At 44.8% G+C, this 22243-nt stretch overlaps 1 protein-coding gene across 1 annotated transcript in view; it reads left to right on the forward strand.

Annotated features, from left to right (window-relative positions):
* The first annotated feature begins 21212 nt into the window (after positions 1-21212).
* Positions 21213-22243, forward strand: part of SMIM28 (small integral membrane protein 28) — a 71524-nt gene continuing 70493 nt past the window's right edge. The window contains exon 1 of the mRNA XM_063919728.1: positions 21213-21513. Within this exon, the coding sequence (XP_063775798.1) occupies positions 21403-21513 (111 nt within the window). The 5' untranslated portion in view covers positions 21213-21402. The remainder of the gene's footprint in view (positions 21514-22243) is intronic.

The following is a 22243-nucleotide window of genomic DNA, read 5'->3' on the forward strand; positions in this document are numbered from 1 at the left end:
AAATTGTATGTCTGTAACTGGAAAACACTGTGTATGATATGCAGTCAGTATGGTAACTAGTATATTGTATGGTTATCACTTGGATGATGTTTAGTGTATGGTAGTCACTGACATGCACTTTGAATTTTTTGGCTTTCACTGGAATGCCCTATACAGTATGGCAGTCACTGGGATGCCCTGTTTACTACAGAACAGTTGAACAGTCAACAGGATGCTCTCTGTACTGTAAACCTGTCACGGGGTGCTCTCTGTATTGTATTGTGATCACTGACGTGCTTTCTATATTTGTATTATTTTTGGGTACATGTTTAATAAAATAAAAATTTGTGATGGAATCTGACTTACTATAACTTTTACCAGCTACTTGTAAAATTCTCTCTCTTGTGTATGATAAGATTATCTTAATTTCAGACTTTTGTGGACCCACCTCTGTGTTAAGTGCTTCAGGCATACTTAAATCTTAATACCACTCTGTCCCTAGCTCTAATCTTATATAGATCACCTCTCTATTAGATGACCCAGCTTGTTGGCTAAATCCCCTCTTACATGTCTCTCAGATATGCCATGTACTGTATAGCTATGTTTTCTCACTGCTTGACTACCTTCATATTATCTGAAACTATAACTCATAGGTATAAGCATGCACTCCACACACCACACCTGCAGCACGGTGATCGCAGAGCGTGTGATTGGACGCCGAGCCTGCTTCTCATTCCTGTGCCCCCCCACGCTGCACTCGCCGCCCGGTCAGGAAGGGACTGATATGTCTGCAAGTGTATTTCTTTACTGCCGCATTGGGTGCACTGAAGTCGAAAACCTCCTCTCAGCTCCGCCTCGTGATGTGACTTTATCTACTTTCTTATTAGGAACTAGGTAGAAATTAGATTAAGCCATATGATTTTACTGAGAGAATGTAAAATAGTGCTAGACATGTCTCTGGGTGATGCTAGACACTCCCAAAAGGCAGTCACACCCCTCCTGCAGTGCACCCCCTAATAAAATTAGCTGCACGTACCTTGCTCATAGGCTCCTTTTCTCATGTACAGTATATCACCATACTGTACATTCTCTTTTTTGATATTGAACCTTTGTGTCCCTCATGCATCACTTTATATTAGACTGCAGACTTCAGTCCATTCCTCTATTTCCTCAATATCTCTATGCATGGTTGTGGTATGCGTGCCTGGCAGTCAAGAGACCACCGGTCAGCATACCAACGCCAGAATCCCAGCAGCGGAATCCCGGCAGGGGGGTGGCGAGTGCAGCAAGCCCCTTGCGGGCTCGGTGGCGACCTGCAGTCGTCACAGGTTCTATTCCTACTCTATGGGTGTCATGGACACCCACGAGTGGGAATAGTCCCTGTTGGTCGGCATGCCAACCGTTGGGATTGTGAGGGGGCGGGATGCAGGGGGAGGTTATGTGACCGTGGGTCACCTGAACGCCGGTCACATAACTACATCCCCTATGCATTTGTTTTTGCTCTTGCAGTGATATACCACTTCCTGAGAGAAGCCATTTGCTTTATCTTTCTCTTGCTTTTACTAACATATTTGGCAGCAGGTTCTATTGCATTTAATAATACATATTGTAGTTACTGTTCCTGCTCTTCACTTATCAACTGCCAGCCTGCCAGAGATTCACAGAAATGATTTCTCTCTTCTTTGATTAGAGGCAGCCTTAATAAAATCTAAAAACATTACTGCTTTAGTACTTTCTGTACATTAAATCTAGAGATTTTATAAAAACCTAGGCGCTAGTAGTCCATCAGAAACAATTATCAGTTTATCAGTATCAGACATCTGTGACCCCCATTTGCTGTTGGAAATAAAAACCCTGCTAGTTTAAATACAAATGAAGAAATCTGATAGATACCAACTGCGCTTGGGGTTCACATATGCAAAAAGAAAATTAACAATTTATAATGCCACGATATAATATATTTTATGTATATTTATTTTCTTATTTTCAATATTGTTTTTCAATTATAAAAACCAAATAAGATGAAAATATACTGTGCACAGTATAAGAGTTTAAAAGGACATATAAGCTACAATACTATGGGGGTCATTCCGAGTTGTTCGCTCGCTAGCAGTTTTTAGCAGCCGTGCAAACGCATTGTCACCGCCCACTGGGGAGTGTATTTTCGCTTTGCAGAAGTGCGAACGCCTGTGCAGCAGAGCGCCTGCAAAAACATTTTGTGCAAAACAAGACCAGCCCTGGACTTACTCTATGTGTGCATTGATTCTAACGTTGGAGGGATGGCTTTTGACGTCACACACCCGCCCAGCGTTTGCCCAGCCACGCCTGTGTTTTCCCTGGCACGCCTGCGTTTTTCCAAACACTCCCAGAAAATGGCCAGTTGACACCCAGAAATGCCCACTTCCTGTCAATCTTCTTGCGGCCGCCAGTGCGAATGAAATCGTTGCTAGAATCTGTGCAAAACCACAATTCTCTTTGTACCCGTATGTCCCCCGTGCACATTGCTGTGCATACGCAGCGAACAACGGCAGCTAGCGATCAACTTGGAATGACCCCCATTGTGTACAATACAAAGGAATTCACAATGCAACAATGTAACAATCGTCCGTTAGTCTTCTTAACAGCCATCAAGAGCAAATAAGGGAATGTAATTTTAACTCCCTGGGCCTAATTCAGAGTTGATCGCAGCAGCAAATTTGTTAACAGTTGGGCAAAACCATGTCTACTGCGGGGGGGGGGGGGGGGCAGATATATCATGTGCAGACAGAGTTAGATTTGGGTGGGGTGTGACATAGAGGGCCAAACAAGTGCTGCCCATACGACTATATCTTCATCCTTTGCAATACTGCATCATTGGTTTATAAATACCTACACAAGAGATTTATATGCTTTCTTAGAGACACGGAACTGTTCAATACACATGGGGGTAATTCAGAGATGATTGCAGCAGCAAATTTGTAGTTGGGCAAAGCCATGTGCACTGCAGGGGAGGCAGATATAACATGTGCAGAAAGAGTTAGATTTGGGTGGGTTATTTTTTTTTCTGTGCACGGTAAATACTGGCTGCTTTATTTTTACACTGCAAATTAGATTGCAGATTGAACACACCACACCCAAATCTAACTCTCTCTGCACATGTTAAATCTGCCTCCCCTGCAGTGCACATGGTTTTGCCCAACTGCTAAAAAAAATTCCTGCTGCGATCAACTTGGAATTACCCCCAAGAAACGTAAAATTGACAATATGCCAGTCACAACACAAAGTGGAATGGAAAGGCTAAGGCCTTGGCTTATGTTCATGACTGTGGTTCAGCTTCTCATGAAGATGGAAGCCCTCCTCTTTCTTGAAAAATTTAAAAAATAAAGCTTCTTAAAGCATAGGAAAAAACAACTGTGCGTTCAGAGATATCACAAATCCCCAAGGAGAGTCCAGGTGTGTCTGTGGTTGCGATGTCTAGGCTTGACCTTCCCAAGACTGTATGGAAAGAGGAGGCTCCTACCACCATTTGCACGCCCCCTGCAAGTGCTGGGAGGGGCACCGCCAGTCCAGTTGCTCAGAGGATATTGGTATAGCTGGCGCTGAGGAGGAAGTTGACGATGAGGATTCTGATGGTGATATGGTTTGTTTGAATAAGGCACTAGTGGAGACAGTTGTTGGCCATGGGATGAAAAAGCCCATTGTCATGCCTGGGCAAAATACCAAAACATCCACCTCTTCAGTGTGGAATGATTTCTCTGTGAGGATGAGGATGTAAACACTGAAGAGGGTGAGGACTCTTAGGATGAGGACGACATCTTGCCTCTGTAGAGCCAGTTTGCGCAAGGAGAGATTAATTGCTTATTTTTTTGGTGGGGGCCCAAACAAACCAATCATTTCAGCCACAATCATGTGGCAGACCCTTTCGCTGAAATGATTGGTTTGCTAAAGTGTGTATGTCCTATTTATACAACATAAGGGTGGGTGGGAGGACCTAAGGACAATTCCATCTTGCACGTCTTTTCTTTGCCACAACATTCCAGGGGTGCTGCGCCTCTGCCTTACCAGTCCAGGGGTGCTTCCCAACTGCCGTTTAAGTCCAGGGGTGCTGTTGCCTCTCTGCTGTGCTGTGTAATTCTCCAGGGGTGCTGCCTATGCTGTATAAATCCAGGGGTGCTGCCGTACTTGATCCTAGGTTTAAATTAAAGCCTAGAGCAGAATATGAAACAAGCTTCAACATCACAAACAGATTTGTGACCATATAGCCGCAAAAGTGGAAATGGAAATTGCAATTTTGACGAAGTGTTTTCCAATGAGACCACATTTGTGGCCAAAGTCAGTTGGACTCAGAAGAGACAGAATCATAATCCAGAACAACTGCCGGAGAGGTAAAAAAGAGATTTTCTGCCAGTGCATTAGAGAGAGGTTCTTCTCAATTATTTCATGTTAGGGACTCACTCAAATAATGGCTCCAATTAGTCAACCTTAATTTTGATTTATTAATAATGTTCCACATTTTGGGATTATTTATTTACAAAATGCACATTTGTTGTACATGGTTCTTTTCCTAAGGGCTGCATAGGGTATTCGCAAGACTTCGCAGTGTTAGAAGAACAGAGTTTCAGTGATCTTGCATTGCATCAGCTTTCCATTGCACTGCAGCACTAGTTGGGCCAGGAGCTCCTGTGAGGCACAAACAGTTACTGAATAAGGCCCAGTATGGAGTCTCATGGTGGCTTACAGCCAGGAAGATGTCTGGCTTGAGGCATGCTGTGGGCACAGAGGTTAGCATTGCTTCCTCCCACAGTCCTACTTATAGTATGAAATGTTTTTCGACTGTAGAGTGGTAAGCTCCACTAGGGCAGGGGCTGAAAAACAAAAAATTAACTGCACATTCCTGCTTAGTACTGTCCTGAACCCACCCAAACTCAACTTGCCCCATCTGGGGCTGCTGTGGGGGCTCAGGAGGGGCTGCTAAAAATAAAATATGAATAAAATAAACAAGACACACAGGTATGCTCACATGCATGTAACTGGGACACACATGTATGCTCACATGCGTGTAACTGCGTGCTGTGAAAAACGAAAATAAGGCATCTGCCACAAAATATGTAAATAAAATGCAATTAAAAAATGGAAAAAAAGAAACCCACGAGATTTTCACAAAATAAGTCTCCAGACTCCGTGGAGGGGAATATATCCAATCTTGATCCTGTGGTATAGTCAAGTTTATTTGCATCCCATCATTAAATCCGTGTTTATCGTAATCTCTGAAAATGGAGAAGGGGGTACAAATTCGGAAGCTTTGGGCCCTAGTTTTTAGTTTGTCCAGTAATGTGGTAATTATATATTTGCTTTGTTGAAGATCTTTCCATTCCACACCAATATAGGAGTGAAGGTGAAAGCCTGTGTGTTGTTCCTGATTGTGTGTGCCTCTCTAATTCTTAATCACCTTCTTGACACTGGGGGTAATTCAGACCTGATCGCTGGGCTGCGTTTTTTGCTTGCCTGCGATCAGATAGTCGCCACCTACAGGGGGAGGATTAAATTGCTGTCCAAGTGTGCGTTCGGATGTGTAGCAGAGCTGCACAAACTGATTTTGTGCAGTCTCTGCGCAGCCCAGGACTTACTCAACCGCTGCGATTGTTTCCTGCTGATCGAGGCCAGATTTGATGTCAGTCACCCTCCCTTCAAACGCTTGGACACGCTTGCATTTTTCTGGACACTCCCTGTAAATGGTCAGTTGACACCCATAAACGCTCTCTTCCTGTCAATCTCCTTGCGAACGCCCGTGCGAATGGATCCTTTGCACAATTCCATCACTGACCGGAGATCCCTGTTGCTGCGGTCCATTACGCCTGTGCATTGCCGCTCAGACACATGCGCAGTTTAGATCTAATCGCACACTATGCAAAAACGCACAGCAGCGATCAGATCTGAATTACACCCACAGTCCTCTTCCTCTTGCCTCTTCTCGTAATGTGAAAAGTCATCAAAGAATGAGGTGGTATGTTTGTAACTAGCTATGATTCAGAGAACTTGGCAATCTTTTTCCAAGGGGACCACATGTCGCTGAAATTATGGGTTTATTAAACTGTGCATGTCCTGATTAAACATCATAAGGGTGGGTGGGAGGTCCTTGCCCCTCTTTTTTTTCTTTGCATTATGTGCTCCTTGGGTCCTATTTTTTAAAACTGCCATCCTGTCTGCCACTGCAGTGCCACTCCTAGATGGCCAGATGTTTGTGCCGCCCACTTGTGTCGCTTATCTTAGTCATCCAGCGACCTTGGTGCAACCTTTTGGCCTAAAAACAGTGTTGTGAGGTGTGAGGTGTTCAGAATAGACTGGAAATAAGTGAAAATGAATGTTATTGAGGTTAATAATACCATAGGATCAAAATTACCCCCAAATTCTGTGATTTTAGGTGTTTTTATGTTTTAAAAAAAAAAAAATATCCAGATCAAAAACCAAAACCCGAAAGGGTGGTTTTGGCAAAACCAATCCAGATCCAAAACACGAATGGATATCCAGATCCGAAACCAAAACACAAAACCCGAAAAGTGTCCGCTGCACAGCTCTATTTAAAACCTATTATCACTTGTACCTCAAGTTTTCTTCCTTGAGTGCCATTCCCGCCTAATTGATAAGATTTTATCCAGAATGTTACCTGTCTATTCAACAATTGGCAGATTATAGTTAAGATCAGACTTTAATTATTATCCCATTTTAAATTGACATGTCTTCCTACTATTAGAATAACGTATTTAAAGGTATTTTGTTCATACAGTAGTAACATAGTTAATGAGGTTGAAAAGAGACAAAATGCCCATCGGGTCCAACCTGTAATCTGTCTTAAGGCGAGTTCATTATAATGTCCCAATTGAAATAATGTTTTATGTTTAATTATAAATGTCAATATTTTAAATGTTATAACCTTGGATATCTTTTTCAGTCAGAAATTTATCCAATCTGTTTTTAAATGCATATATGAAGTCCGCCATTACCACCTTCACTGGCAGGGAATTCCAGATCCTTATTGCCGTAACAGTGAAGAACCCTTTCCTACGTTGCGTACGGAATTTCCTCTCCTCAATCCTCAGCGAGTGACCTCATGTCTTATACAGAGTTCTTTTAATAAACAATTCTTCTGATAACTTTTTGTAATGTCCCTTTATATATTTGAATATATTAATAATGTCTCCTCTTAGAGGCCTCTTTTCTAGTGTGAATTTCCCATTACGCATATGAGGCATGTGCCTAGGGGCAGCACTTGTTGGGGTCAGCATTTGGATGCTTGTGTTGATACTGTCAGACTGCAAATGTACCAGTAACTGGTAAATATTTCCACTGTGCTATACCATATGTCATCTTGACTGGAGTGTAAATTGGTAAGACATGCACATTCTGCCCCTGTAAGCTGTCCTACTTTAGTAAATATGTATACATAATAAAAAATAAAAAATGTCATAGATAGTGGATTTTTATTATTTTATTAAATTGGCTATCATCAAATGAGAGCTTATAACTAATCAATGAAAATAATAAAATGAGGAGTGGGGTGGCTGTTACTGTTGAGCCTGGGAGCGCCCTCACACCTAAATCACCCCTGATTTTGTTAGAATAGGAATTACTAACACAATGCAAGCAAATCAGTACTTTCTATGCAAAATGTGATTATCTTTGTATTTATCATGGCGGACTTGACCACTACCTATATAGGGTTTATGCCTTCAGCCAGTTTCTGAAAGCTGTAGAAGGGGAATTATTAGTAATGTTGGTAACTTCTTTTCCTAGTAAATATTCTTATACTGTAGGTCATCAGCTTGCTTTCCATACAGTAACTGCAGGAGGAAGCACTTAGTGATTCTGTTATACAACACTTACTCATATAGTGAAGAGGGTAGTAGGAATTGGTATGTTAATTGAATAGCTATTTACCCACTGGATATGAAATTCCCACCTTACCTCCTGAGAGTAATGCCGTAAACCAGTTGTGACTAAAGCATTGATCGCAAATACTTCACCAGTCAATCATGAAGGATATCTAGCAGCAGCCAATAAGAAATCTGATGTGACCAAAATCACTGCTGGCAGAAGCTGCAGCTAGCGGATGCCCCAGCTGTTGTTAGGTGCCGCGGTCCACGGCGCCGCTCGGTCTGTTTCCGAGCGACGCTCACGGCCGCCGCACCTCCTTCCCTGCCCGCCCGGCGCCTAGCAACGCTGGGACGCCGTGCGCGCTGAGCCGCCGGGTCCCTAGCAACGCTAGGACGCCGTGCGTGCTTAGCCGCCGGACCCTTAGCAACGGGGACGCCACTGACTACCGCGTTCCCCGTTGCTTCCTGCCAATCATTACACTTGTTAGCTCTGGTCGTGCAGCAGGGCAGCTGCACGACATTACTAATCAGGCTTCACTGCAGCTATTGGAGGGTTCCCTGTTAAATTCTCCCTCACTACCTGGCACAGACGCCGGTGATAGCTTCCTGTATGCTGTTCCTGCCTGGTAACGTCTGTTCCTGGTTTAGCTGTATCTGGTCGATCCTGCTCCCTGTGCTCCCGTGTCCTGGAGTTCTGAAGCCGGTCTTGGAAATCCTTCCTGTCCAAAACGAACCTGTTACAGTCATCCGTGGGTTCACGTTACTTGGGGTTCTCTCCCGGTTTGTAAGTAGCGGCTTCTGCCGCGAGTTGCGGCCTAGGCCGCTTAATCCTTGTATTACTTTTGTGTTGGTGGTTTTTGCGGAGGTTTCCGCTTTTCACTGTCCTCCCCAGAACTCGGCGGTGCCGTGTGGGGGAACGGACAGTGGTATCTTTTGTTGTTCTTTTCCTTTGGCGGCGTGCCGCACATATATTTAGTTTTAGGGTAGTTAGTAGCCCCTAGCTTCTGTTGCGTTAGTTAGAGGTCCCTTTGTTATTATCCTGTCTCGGTTCACGCTTTGTCTCACGCTAAGTCCTGGGGGCATCGGAGTTGGGCAGACGTAATCCGCCCTTCAAACGCGGCTGCCGTGGGCCCAAGAAACCATAGTCACTCAGGCGTGAATTGATCACACGGGTAAGACAACGGAGGTAGGGTGCTAGGGGCTATTCTCGTACCACTCCTTAGTTCAGCGTCGCGTCCTGGTGCTCTGAACTCACCTCGCAACATCTCTCCAGTTCTGAGCATCAGGAACGTAACGTTATCACCGGCCCAAAAAATAAACAACACAAAAAAAAAAGTTGTTTTGTATTTGGTGGGTTTAGAAATTCGGCCTCATGAATCCAGCAGTTTTAGGTCCAAATCCCAGCCAGCTTTTGGCCAACCAGATTCAGGAATTAACTCAGATGGTTCAGGATCTTACTCTTCGGGTGAGATCGCAGGAAGATCTTTTGCGAGCCTCCCCGAGTATGATTCCGGAACCAAAAATGCATTTACCCGACCGTTTTTCGGGTAACCGAAAGGATTTTTTTAATTTTAAGGAAGCTTGTAAGCTTTATTTTCGTTTAAGGCCCCGTTCCTCTGGTACTGAGTCTCAACGGGTCGGGATTGTGATGTCATTATTACAAGGTGATCCACAGACCTGGACTTTTGGGCTAAAAGCGGATGATGTTGCCTTGCTATCGGTGGATGCCTTTTTTAAGTCCTTAGGCCTTTCGTATGATGACCCTGATAGAGAAGCATCAGCTGAGAGCCACCTGCGTGCACTTAAGCAAGGGAAAAACCCAGCTGAGGCGTATTGTACCGAGTTTCGCCGTTGGTCGAACGACTGTGGCTGGAATGACCCAGCCCTGCGCAGTCAGTTTTGCCTCGGTTTGTCTGAAGTTATTAAAGACAGTCTCCTTCAGTACCCCGCTCCTGAGACTCTAGACAAACTCATGGAGCTCGCTATTAAAATTGATCGTCGTCTCCGTGAGCGGAGGGCTGAAAGAGGAGCTAGTTTCAGGCCTAGTCCATGTGTATATACTTTCCCTGAGGACGTCGAGGAGCCCATGCAAATGGGTCTCTCCCGGCTGTCCCCAGAGGAAAGAACCAGAAGGCTAAATTCTGGTCTTTGCTTGTATTGTGGTGGCAAGGGACATATCGCACGTAATTGCCCGAATAAGCAGGGAAACGCTCTGACCAAGTGAGTAGTGAGGGGGTTCACTTGGGTCTGCAGTTAATCTCCTCTAACGATTCATTATTAGTTCCTGTAAAAATTTTCTTTGGTAGCCTCAGTTCGTTGGTGTCGGCCTTCGTCGACAGTGGAGCTGCGGGAAATTTCATGGATCTTGGTTGGGCTCAGGCCTTAGGCGTTCCACAGATACCTTTGGATAAACGTATCACCATGCACGGCTTGGATGGTGGTCCGCTTTCTAATGGGGTTATCACTCACCGCACACCTCCAGTACAACTGACAGTAGGGGCCCTACATTCAGAGAAAATCGAATTTTACCTTACTCATTGTCCGGCTGTCCCCGTAGTTTTGGGTCACCCCTGGCTTGCCTTTCATAATCCCACCATAGATTGGCGGTCTGGGGAGATTTCCCGATGGGGTCCCTTTTGTGTTAAGGAGTGTATTTCCCGTCCAGTCCGGGTTGCGGCCGTCACCCCAGAACTTATTCCTTTGGAATACCAGGACTTTGCCGACGTTTTCTCCAAGGGTAATGCGGATATACTGCCTCCTCATCGGTCCTATGACTGTGCTATTGATTTAGTTCCCGGTGCCTCTTTACCTAATGGGAGACTATATGCCCTGTCTGGGCCGGAAACCACGGCAATGAAGCCTAAAAAAAGGCTTCATTAGACCCTCGAAATCTCCATTGAGTGCAGGGTTCTTTTTTGTTGAGAAAAAGATGGGTCGCTCAGACCATGTATTGATTTTCGGGCTCTGAATAAAATTTCTGTTAAAAACACCTACCCCTTGCCATTGATTTCAGTACTCTTTGATCAGCTCCGGTCTGCCGTTATCTTCTCCAAGATCGATCTTAGAGGGGCTTACAATCTCATCCGAATAAGATCTGGGGATGAGTGGAAGACGGCTTTCAGCACACAGTCAGGACATTATGAATACCTGGTGATGCCGTTTGGGTTGTCAAATGCTCCTGCGGTATTTCAAGATCTCATTAACGACGTCCTTCGTGACTTTCTTGGAAAGTTTGTAGTCGTTTATTTAGACGACATTTTGATTTACTCTGAGTCTTTTGAACAACATATTACCCATGTGCGACTGGTCCTTCAGAAATTACGGGAAAATCATTTATACGCCAAACTGGAGAAATGTGATTTCCACATCACAGAAGTGTCCTTCCTGGGGTATATTATTTCTCCTAAGGGGTTTTTCATGGAACCTAAGAAACTCCAGGCCATCCTAAATTGGGCACAACCCACGAACATAAAAGCAATTCAGCGCTTTTTAGGGTTTGCAAATTACTATAGGCGTTTTATTCATACCTTCTCTGATTTGGTTGCTTCTATAGTAGCATTGACTAAAAAAGGAGCGGACCCTTCCAATTGGTCGCCTGAAGCCAAGTCTGCCTTTCAGTCCTTAAAGCAGGCCTTTGTTTCAGCTCCAGTACTCAGACACCCTAACCCGGAGCTCCCCTTTATTGTCGAGGTAGATGCCTCAGAGGTTGGAGTGGGGGCTATACTTTCTCGGGAAGAATCGGAGTCTCAGGAATTACACCAATGTGCCTTCATGTCCAGGAAATTCTCCTCCGCAGAATCCAACTATGATGTTGGTAATCGAGAATTGTTGGCAGTTAAATGGGCTTTCGAAGAGTGGAGGCATTGGCTGGAAGGAGCTAGGCATACCATTACGGTGTTTACTGACCACAAGAACCTGCAGTATATTGAGTCTGCTAAACGGCTTAATGCCCGACAGGCACGTTGGGCGCTGTTTTTTACTCGTTTCAGGTTTATTATCACCTTCAGGCCCGGTTCCAAGAATACGAAAGCTGATGCCCTGTCACGTTGTTTTCTTCCAGTTCACAATAACCATCCGGCTACTACCCCCATAGTTCCATCGTCTGTCATCCGGGCAGGCCTCACACAGGATTTATTTACACAGCTAGTCCAGCTTCAGCAGCAGGCTCCCAAAGTTACTCCTGCAGATCGTCTCTTCGTCCCTGAATTTCTGAGAGGCACTGTTCTAGCTGAGTTTCATGATAGCAAAGTTTCTGGTCATCCGGGTATCACTAAGACCTTCGAGTTAGTCTCTCGCTCAGTGTGGTGGCCTAATCTTTCTAAAGATGTAAGGGAATTTGTCCGTTCCTGTCAGGTTTGTGCTCAGCACAAGGTATCTCGATCGTTGCCGGTCGGGCAACTCATACCTTTGACCGTTCCTCTCAGGCCATGGTCACATATATCCATGGATTTGGTGGTGGACCTTCCTCTTTCAGCCAGATTTCGAGTCATTTGGGTGGTAGTAGACCGTTTTAGTAAGATGGCCCACTTCATTGCTCTTCCCCGATTACCCTCTGCTCCAGGGTTGGCAGTTTTGTTTCTCCGCCATGTGTTCAGGCTCCATGGTTTACCCAGGGATATTGTCTCTGATCGGGGACCGCAATTCATCGCCCGTTTCTGGAAACGTTTTTGTGCCTCATTAAATATGAAACTCTCTTTAACATCTGGGTACCATCCACAGTCTAACGGACAGACTGAACATGTTGATCAGTCGTTAAAACAGTATTTACGGTTATATTCGGCCAAACTTCAGAATGATTGGTCTGAATTTCTTCCTTTGGCCGAGTTTGCCTATAATAACTCTTGTCATTCTTCCACCAAGGAGTCCCCATTCTTTTCGGTCTTGGGCTTTCATCCTAGAGCCAATTCTTTTTACCCTCATTTTCCAGTCTCCTCGTTGACCTTAACTTCCCTTCTAAGAATGATTTGGAAAAAGGTGCACCTTGCCCTTAAGAAGGCTGCCTTCCGAGAAAAAAAAAATTCTGATAGGTTCCGACGCCCCTGCACTTTTAAGGTGGGAGATAAGGTGTGGTTGTCAACCCGCAACATCAAGCTCCGACAACCCTCGGCTAGATTGGGACCCAAATTTATTGGACCGTTCCTTATCGTTAAGAAGGTCAACCCAGTTGCTTTTCGGCTACGCTTGCCTAAATCACTTAAAATTGGCAATACTTTTCACTGTTCCCTTCTGAAGCAATATATTTCTTCCAGGAGATTCCCTCGGAAGACTTCCCAGGGTAGACCTCCGGTGGATGTTCAGGGGCAACAAGAGTTCTTGGTGGAGAAGGTTTTAGATTCCAAGGTTTCTCGGGGCTGGCTTTATTTTTTGGTTCACTGGAAAGGCTATGGTCCGGAGGAAAGGTCTTGGGTCCTGGATAAGGATCTACATGCCCCTAAACTTAAGAGATTATTCTTTCAGGAATTTCCTCAGAAACCCGGCTTTAGGGGTTCTTTAACCCCTCCTCAAGGGGGGGGTACTGTTAGGTGCCGCGGTCCACGGCGCCGCTCGGTCTGTTTCCGAGCGACGCTCACGGCCGCTGCACCTCCTTCCCTGCCCACCCGGCGCCTAGCAACGCTGGGACACCGTGCGCGCTGAGCCGCCAGGTCCCTAGCAACGCTAGGACGCCGTGCGTGCTTAGCCGCCGGACCCTTAGCAACGGGGACGCCACTGACTACCGTGTTCCCCGTTGCTTCCTGCCAATCATTACACTTGTTAGCTCTGGTCGTGCAGCAGCGCAGCTGCACAACATTACTAATCAGGCTTCACTGCAGCTATTGGAGAGTTCCCTGTTAAATTCTCCCTCACTACCTGGCACAGACGCCGGTGATAGCTTCCTGTATGCTGTCCCTGCCTGGTAACGTCTGTTCCTGGTTTAGCTGTATCTGGTCGATCCTGCTCCCTGTGCTCCCGTGTCCTGGAGTTCTGAAGCCGGTCCTGGGAATCCTTCCTGTCCAAATCGAACCTGTTACAGTCATCCGTGGGTTCTCGTTACTTGGGGTTCTCTCCCGGTTTGCGAGTTGCGGCCTAGGCAGCTTAATCCTTGTATTACTTTTGTGTTGGTGGTTTTTGCGGAGGTTTCCGCTTTTCACTGTCCTCTCCAGAACTCGACGGTGCTGTGTGGGGGAACAGGCAGTGGTATCTTTTGTTGTTCTTTTCCTTTGGCGGCGTGCCGCACATATATTTAGTTTTAGGGTAGTTAGTAGCCCCTAGCTTCTGTTGTGTTAGTTAGAGGTCCCCTTGTTATTATCCTGTCTCGGTTCACGCTTTGTCTCACGCTAAGACCTGGGGGCATCGGAGTTGGGCAGACCTAATCCGCCCTTCAAACGCGGCTGCCGTGGGCCCAAGAAACCATAGTCACTCAGGCGTGAATTGACCACACGGGTAAGACAACAGAGGTAGGGTGCTATGGGCTATTCTCGTACCACTCCTTAGTTCAGCGTCGCGTCCTGGTGCTCTGAACTCACCTCGCAACATCTCTCCAGTTCTGAGCATCAGGAACGTAACAGCTGTCCTGTTTACGTCTGCAGTTAGCTGTATCACCGGCAGCCAATTAGAATCAGGATGATTCTTATTGGTTGCTTGCCAAAGTCCCTGCTGGCTTTGGCTGCTGGGTATGTCTGAGATCAGCTATCTCACAGCAGCCAATAAGAATCAAGGTGATTCTTACTGCCTGCTGCGCCAAATGGTCTGCTGACTGAACCCGTGGCTAGGCCAAGTCAGTCTTCTGTGGAGGGGCTGGGGCAATTTATTGTATCTTTTTTTTGTGGGGGAGAATGTGTGTGTTTCCCCTGTGGGGACAATGTGCTTGAGGTTTTTTTTCCTGCGGGTGACTCTGTGTGTGTGTGTGTGTGTGTGTGTGTGTGTGTGTGCGTGCGTGCGTGTGTGCGCGCGCTAAGGCATCACAATGGCTTTCTTTTTATCACGGGCAAGAACTGCTCTGAAGAGAAGAGGTCTTTCATCATCATAAACATAAACATACTATACTATATGGTTGCAGAGTGAGTGCTGGGAGAGTCTCCTTTCTATTGTATATAGGGAAGCCTGGTTATGACGGATCTCTTGCACCAAGCATGGTGCTGCTGATAATAAAGATGACAGTTGCAGTGGCTGGAGTAAAACCAATGGGCAGCACAGGTTTCTGCTAGCAGAAACATAAATCCCTGCAGTAGCCCTGCAGATTCTTACATTAGCATAAAGTAGTAAATAAGACTTTCATGGCTACTCACAACTACAGCACTTTGCATGTGACACAAAATAAGCCCCTCTATGGATATACAAGAGACTCTGCACATACCGCTGGGACCAGCGTATGTGTTACTATTACCCATGCATATCTGTGCTGTTACTGTGCACACCATGGGGCATATTCATCATGAAACAATTGTGAAATTTGAATTTTTAGTTTTCTATTCTCACCCTCTCATTTCACTTTTTTTTTTAATATTCATCATTCTTTTATAATAATGTCTTAGTTTCCAAAAAAAACTGCTCTTTTTGCGGAGACAGCATTTCAGAAATCAATATAATTGTCCTGTGCTGCTCAGTATCGTTTTCTCCTGTGCATGCTCAGTCTCTGGAGAGAGCGTGTACTGCAGCCGGACCCGGAGGAGTGAGCAGGAGCCGCTGCTGAAGGGAGGATTCGTGGGGAGCCTGACTGATACCAGGACATGTGTGAGCCTGGAGCTGCCGCTAAAAGGGGAAACTCCACCATCGCATAAATCCCGGGGACACTTGAGAGCCACGAGCAGCTGAAAGGGGTCTACTGCTGCCAGCGGGGACATAGCGGGAGGGAACCTGAAAGGGAGGAGGCGGTATGGGCAAGGGAGACAGCTGGGACTGGCGTGCATGTAACAGATGACACAAAGGTATGCAACAGGGTAGACACACCAGGTGGGGTAAAACAAATGACTGAGGATCTACAGTAGGTAGACTAGAGGAATGGTCAAGAGTGTGGCAATTACAGTTTAATGCCGAAAAATGCAGAATCATGCACTTGGGTCTCAAAAATCCAAAGGCTAAATATAGTATCAATGGCACTATACTGGAAACTACTGAGGAGGAAAAGGATCTAGGAGTCACTATTTCAGGTGACTTAAAGACAGGTAAGCAATGAGGAAGGCTAGTCAGATGCTTGGCTGCATTGGGAGAGGAATCAGCAGCAGAAAGAAAGAAGTAATATTGCCACTGTATAGGTCATTGGTACGGCCTCATCTAGAATACTGTGTTCAATTCTGGAGGCCATATCTTTAAAAGGATATTAATGCATTAGAGACTGTGCAAAGAAGGGCATCTAAAATGGTGCATGGCCTACATCACAAAACATACCCAGAAAGACTGAAAAATCTCAATATGTATAGTTTGGAGCAGAGAAGGGAAAGGGGGGACATGACAGAAACTTTCAAATATATCAAGGGTTTTAACAAAGTCCAGGAGGGAAACATTCTCCAAATGAAGAGAAGCAATAGGACACGAGGACATGCACTGAGACTGGAGGGGGGGAGGTTCAGGGGAAATCTGAGGAAAAATTACTTCACAGAAAGGGTAGTATACAAGTGGAATTTCCTCCCATCAGAGGTGGTAGAGGCTAAGACAGTAGAGCAATTTAAACATGCATGGTATAGACATAAGGATATCCTTCAAAAGAAATAAGGATCAAATAAGTTTTGAGATAAAAATATGGTTAAAAAAAGGGCAGACTAGATGGGCCAATTGGTTCTTATCTGACATCATATTCTATGTTTCTACGTTTCTTTGTTTCCAGTGTCAGTGCAGGTGTCGGTGGACGTACCTGAGTTCTTCGCCCGGAATCACGTCTTCAATCGGATCTCACTCTCAGAACCCTAGGCGGAGAGGCGAGAAACCCCAACCCCAGAGGACCCAACACAATAATCAAAATGTGTTAGCTAAATTTAGCACAGCTACGATCGTAAACTCAGACATGCGGGGGGACGCCCAGCACAGGGCTAGTCCGCCCCGCATGTCAGTGCCGCCCCCCCCGTCCCCCGCACAAATACAAAAGCGCTTTTGTATTTGAGGAGTAACTCCCGGCCAACGCAGCTCCTGCGGCTGGCCGGGAATTGCTCGTCGCTCCCGCTGGCCACAGCAGTTGCGTGAGACATCACGCAACCACCGCATCCCACCCCCTAATGGTCCGGCCATGCCTGCGTTGGCCGGACCTCTCCCCCTAAACGGCAGGTTCACGCCGCCATTCAGCCCCCTCCCGCATAGCAACCGCCACTGTCTCAGAAGCGATTGCTAGGTAACAAAAAATGCCATGTGCCGGCACACTGCGGCACCAGCGCATGCACAGTTCCGACTCGATCATTGCGCTGCGACAAACTGCAGCGAGCAATCGGGTCGGAATGACCCCCTTAGTGCAGTATTTGGTTGTCCCTTTAGTAGTAAAGCAAGCCAGGTTAGTAAGTCATAGCAAAAGTTGCAGTCCTGATGGATAAGGCAAGCAAGTAGTGAAGATTATATTGCAGGTATAGCAGAGTAATGAATCATACAGTTAGGCAAACAGATGAGGTGTGTATATCCACAGCAAGAGCGATAAATGGTGCAGTTCAGTCTTTCTAGCAAATAAGCAAGCATGCAGAGACAGGTTAAACATGACAGGTGGATAAAAGCATTACAACCCAGTCCCTGTGTTGATGAGGAAGGTAATGGGGATAGTCTCTCCCTGGTACTATCCTTGTTAGTCTGGCTGTAATTCTCTACACACACAGCTTTCTGTCACTCATAGTTAGGTGTAGAGTAATGCGGCTGCTGTCCTGAAGAAAATATGCTAGTGTCTCTTCCTAATAACTCACTTTTTCCCTCTGTGTCCTACACTACGGCGATTAACAAGGTGCCTGAGTCAAGTATCACAAAAAGCAGTGTGAAAGCAGTATGGCTAACTGGAGTTGTGGGCTCTTCACCGCAGTCTTTAAACTTAACACTGTGATCATCCCTGGCATGGAGTAAACAAAAAGGAAGTTGTCTGCTGTCCTTCTGAGGATTTACACTAAGCGGCAGGGGTCAAAACAGAATAACAGTCTCTGGCATCATCAGACTAGGGCTAGTTATGGCTCTGGCTACCTCTGTTTACTGATGCCTGGTACTGGGCTGACAGGCTAATGTCCACTGAGGCTATCTGACAGGGAAATCTGAGGATACTCCTTCTTTCTCTGACACAAGTCTCTATCAGACTTTTACTCACATGTCATATGCAGTTCAGCTACCTTTCCACACTCCCTCAGCGCTGATCGCTACAGTCTTCCTGTTTACACTCATCAGCATCTCCGGGACCTCTCGCTAAGTCCTCTGCGCAGCTTCACACACTGAACCGCTTTCAGAGCTCGTTAGCCGTGCCTCCTCCCAAGCTCTCTTCTAGGACACACACTTAACGCGTCCTCCCTGTCACCTCAGGAGACTCTTTCTCACACAGGGTGGTAACTCCGCCTCCACCTCTTCCCACCCAGGGCAGCCAATCAGAGGATTTGATTCCCCATAATCTGCTGGTCTGCACCTGGGTCCTAGTGCTTCACAAGTTGCTGTCCTTTGGTTGCTGGCGTTGCCTAGCAACCTAACCAAGGGGAAGCTGTTAAGCCTTTCAGATGCACTGTGCTGGCTAGTGAGAAGTGAGGGTTCCTTTTAGGGAAAGTTTAGGTGTCTCACCCAGGTTGTCTCCAGTATATGGGTGATGGTACCTATATAGCCACATATATCACCATAAATCCAAATTAACAGGATATCCATGTCAGAGTGTCACATGCACACAGTGGGAAGGAAGAGGGAGGAGCTAACAGCAGAGCAGCGGGACAGACACAGATCCCACCGCTATGTGCTGGCAGCCGGCCAGAATACATACAAGCTGCCAGCAGCTTGTGCTCCTTCGGGAAACTGAAGCCAGTCTCAGGATGGTGATCAGTTCCACTAACAAACTCCGAAGAAGCATTTTGATGAATGTACTAATTTCTACATCCCCATACTATAGTATGGGTAGTGTAGAGATTATCGAAGCAGGCTGTAACAAAGGAGATATTATCAAAGCAGGCTGTAACAAAGGCGATACTAGTCATATCTCCTCTGTTACAGCTTTGATGAATGAAGATTAGTGAAAGAAAATTACAATTTGATAAAATTATCAAAATTTAGAGATAATGAATATGCATACATATCTGCATTCCCTGCTGTGTTCACTCTTCACTTATTCCTATTGATTAATAAACCAGCTTCCTGGTAAAGTTACTATCTTGTGCACTGACTCCATTACACCAGTGACTCTTATTAATATAAATAAAAACTTTGTTTTTGCAGGATTTAGCGCTTTTGCCTACTAATCAAAGCCCCTCTACTGGTCAAGGCTAATACCGGCTATCACAACTGATTGGTTTCTCAGGGGCATTCTGCATTTTCTACTGATCAGCTGTGACACATGTACCTAACTGTCCTGACTACTTACCATAGCTGGCCAGTGTCACCAAGAGTTCAGCATCGCTCAGCTGACTGGTGACTTTTTCTTGATACATTTTGAAAACATGATTTTCTATTGATCGTAATAGGCCCCAATAAATGTATCTAATCAAGTCCTGATTGTTGTAAAATCCCTAATTACTGGTGTTACCAAGGCAAGATGCACTCATTTCACATTAGCGCTTTTGCCTACTAATCAAAGCCCCTCTACTGGTCAAGGCTAATACCGGCTATCACAACTGATTGGTTTCTCAGGGGCATTCTGCATTTTCTACTGATCAGCTGTGACACATGTACCTAACTGTCCTGACTACTTACCATAGCTGGCCAGTGTCACCAAGAGTTCAGCATCGCTTAGCTGACTGGTGACTTTTTCTTGATACATTTTGAAAACATGATTTTCTATTGATCGTAATAGGCCCCAATAAATGTATCTAATCAAGTCCTGATTGTTGTAAAATCCCTAATTACTGGTGTTACCAAGGCAAGATGCACTCATTTCATATTATTCCTGAATCTGACCGTACTTTCTGCTGCTGTGAGCAGGACGAGGAGAGAGTACTAACAGAGGATGTGTGGGCCTAGACAACCCTGGTCCTCGAGAGCTACCAACAGTTCACGTTTTCCAGCTCACCTGGCAGGTGCACATGTGCAGTTATTACTAACTGTCACATTTTAAAAGATCCACAGGTGGACTCTGTGAGGAGACCTGGAAAACGTGCACTGTTGGTAGCTCTCGAGGACCTGGGTTGGCTACCCCTGGCCTAGAGGACCTAATACAGATGGTGGAGTACCTTCTTCCTCCTCCGGCCTGCCTGGAAATTCAGAGGAGGAGAGAGGTCAGACCAGCAACTGTGTAAGAGGCTGAACGCTGTCTTGATGACTCAGGAGTGGCTGGAGTGGTGAAGAGAGAAGGTGTGAGCCTAGCTGCTCCTCATCCATGGACATCAACTCAACAGATTTGCATCTCTTTCATTATTGTTCATCTTGTGTTACATACAGCTGCACTATATATACAAAAAATTCATGATCATGTTTCATGAAAAGCAAATAGGGGAATAGTATTTACTAGCATGTATTGTTGCACTTTGTGTATGGAAGAGATGTACAGTACTAAGCCTTGGAGGGAGATAAAATGGAGAGAGGTAAAGTGCCAGCAAATCAGCTCCTAACGGCCATGTTACAAGCTGTGTTTGAAAATGACCAGAGCTGATTGGCTGGCATTTTATCTCTCTCCACTTTATCACTCTCCAAGGTTTAGTACATCTGCCCCTATGTCTTGTATTATACACAAATAAATGAAGAGGTAAAAAGAGTATAGCACCAGACGCAGGATAGGTGGGGGAAACTGGCATAGTGTACAATAGGCAGAAGGAAATGGCAGCAGAAAGTAATGAGTTAAACCCTTGTCTTTAGGGGATACTGTTTTCACTACTAGTGCATGACTCTGGTTTTTCAGTAATCATATCTTCCAAACAGCAAGAACCTTTTATAGACTAAAAGCTTTCCACAGATTTATCATTAACATCTAAATGCTAAATGGTTCTAAATAATTCAGCATGTCACTTATCCCATGTCCTTGCTGAATCTGACCTGTATTGCTCTTCCCTGAGTAACATTACACTGTTTACATCTGTGCATCACACACCAGAACTTCACAGAAAGACAGAATTGTATTGTTTTCTATCACATGGGGGTGATTTTAAAGGTTCTTTTTACTACAGAATCTAAATTTAGAAGGTTATTTGTTCAGAGTCAGACCATGTGCTGGTAAATTCTCCTTTAATAATCCTAATGCAGCGGGCTATCCAATCAAAGCCCTGCCCTTCCCTGATACCTGATGCCAGCTTTCTGGTAATGTAGGCCACCGTAACAAATCCAGAGAGATTGACTTGGGCTGATATTGAAGCCTAGCTGTGTTATTTTTCCACTGTTGTTAATAACGCTGAAAGAACTTATACCAATGATCATTAGCTCCCAGGACACCAGCTGTGTCAGGGCAGACAAAGAGAGGAATTGTGGGAAAGACAGAACCTTGTGGTTTGGAATTTAGGCAACAGAAGCATTTCTTGAAAGAATGCGGTGGCTCTTGGACAGCAGCTGGAGTAAATTTGGACATGCAGGCAGGGGCACCTATGAGTGGATGACTAGTGAACCTGGACTACCACTTGTGGAAACAAAGTTGCAGGTAGGTACTGTACTACACCCTATGGCTAGTGCATAGCGTAATACCCAGATAACCTATCTCTATATTATATAGGCAGTTTTCTAGGATCAGATTTTGTTCAATTTGCTTAGTATTCTCATAGTCACCTAAATACATAATGATTGTGCATTTTATATGTACAGTATTTACAAGAATTATTTAGCTATTTACAATCTCTTAGTATTGCAATAAATCTAAAACTCTTTATTACATAGCACATGTTACATTAATATTATATATTTTATACTATTATATAGATCTTTTATTATTTTGTTTCATATTTTCAGAAAAAGCGTGATTAATTGCACAATTTTATCATTAAAATAACAATAGATTTCAACTGTGCGACATGGCTTGCTGTGAATGTGTATGCTAAAGTATATTTAAAAAAATTACGTAGTGTAACTTTGTGACCAGACCTTTGAAATGCTCCAAATTATTACCAATATTAATGTTAATGTTCAAAACAAAGTGCTTGGTAAATTTTATGTATCAGATGAAAGTATTTTATGTTTTCATTTACATTAAAATATGCAAGGGGTTATCTTTATATTTCACTTACATAGGCTAAGCTTAACCCCATATTATTTACATTTCCATTGTGATATTTGTATTAAATGTAATTAATATTTATTACAGGAAAATAGCAGAATAAGCTAGTCGTTCATATGTCTATTTAATGCCAAAACACTGATAAGTTACACAATGCTAC

The sequence above is a fragment of the Pseudophryne corroboree genome, chromosome 4, assembly GCF_028390025.1.
Source record: "Pseudophryne corroboree isolate aPseCor3 chromosome 4, aPseCor3.hap2, whole genome shotgun sequence".
Taxonomy (NCBI): Eukaryota; Metazoa; Chordata; class Amphibia; order Anura; family Myobatrachidae; genus Pseudophryne; species Pseudophryne corroboree.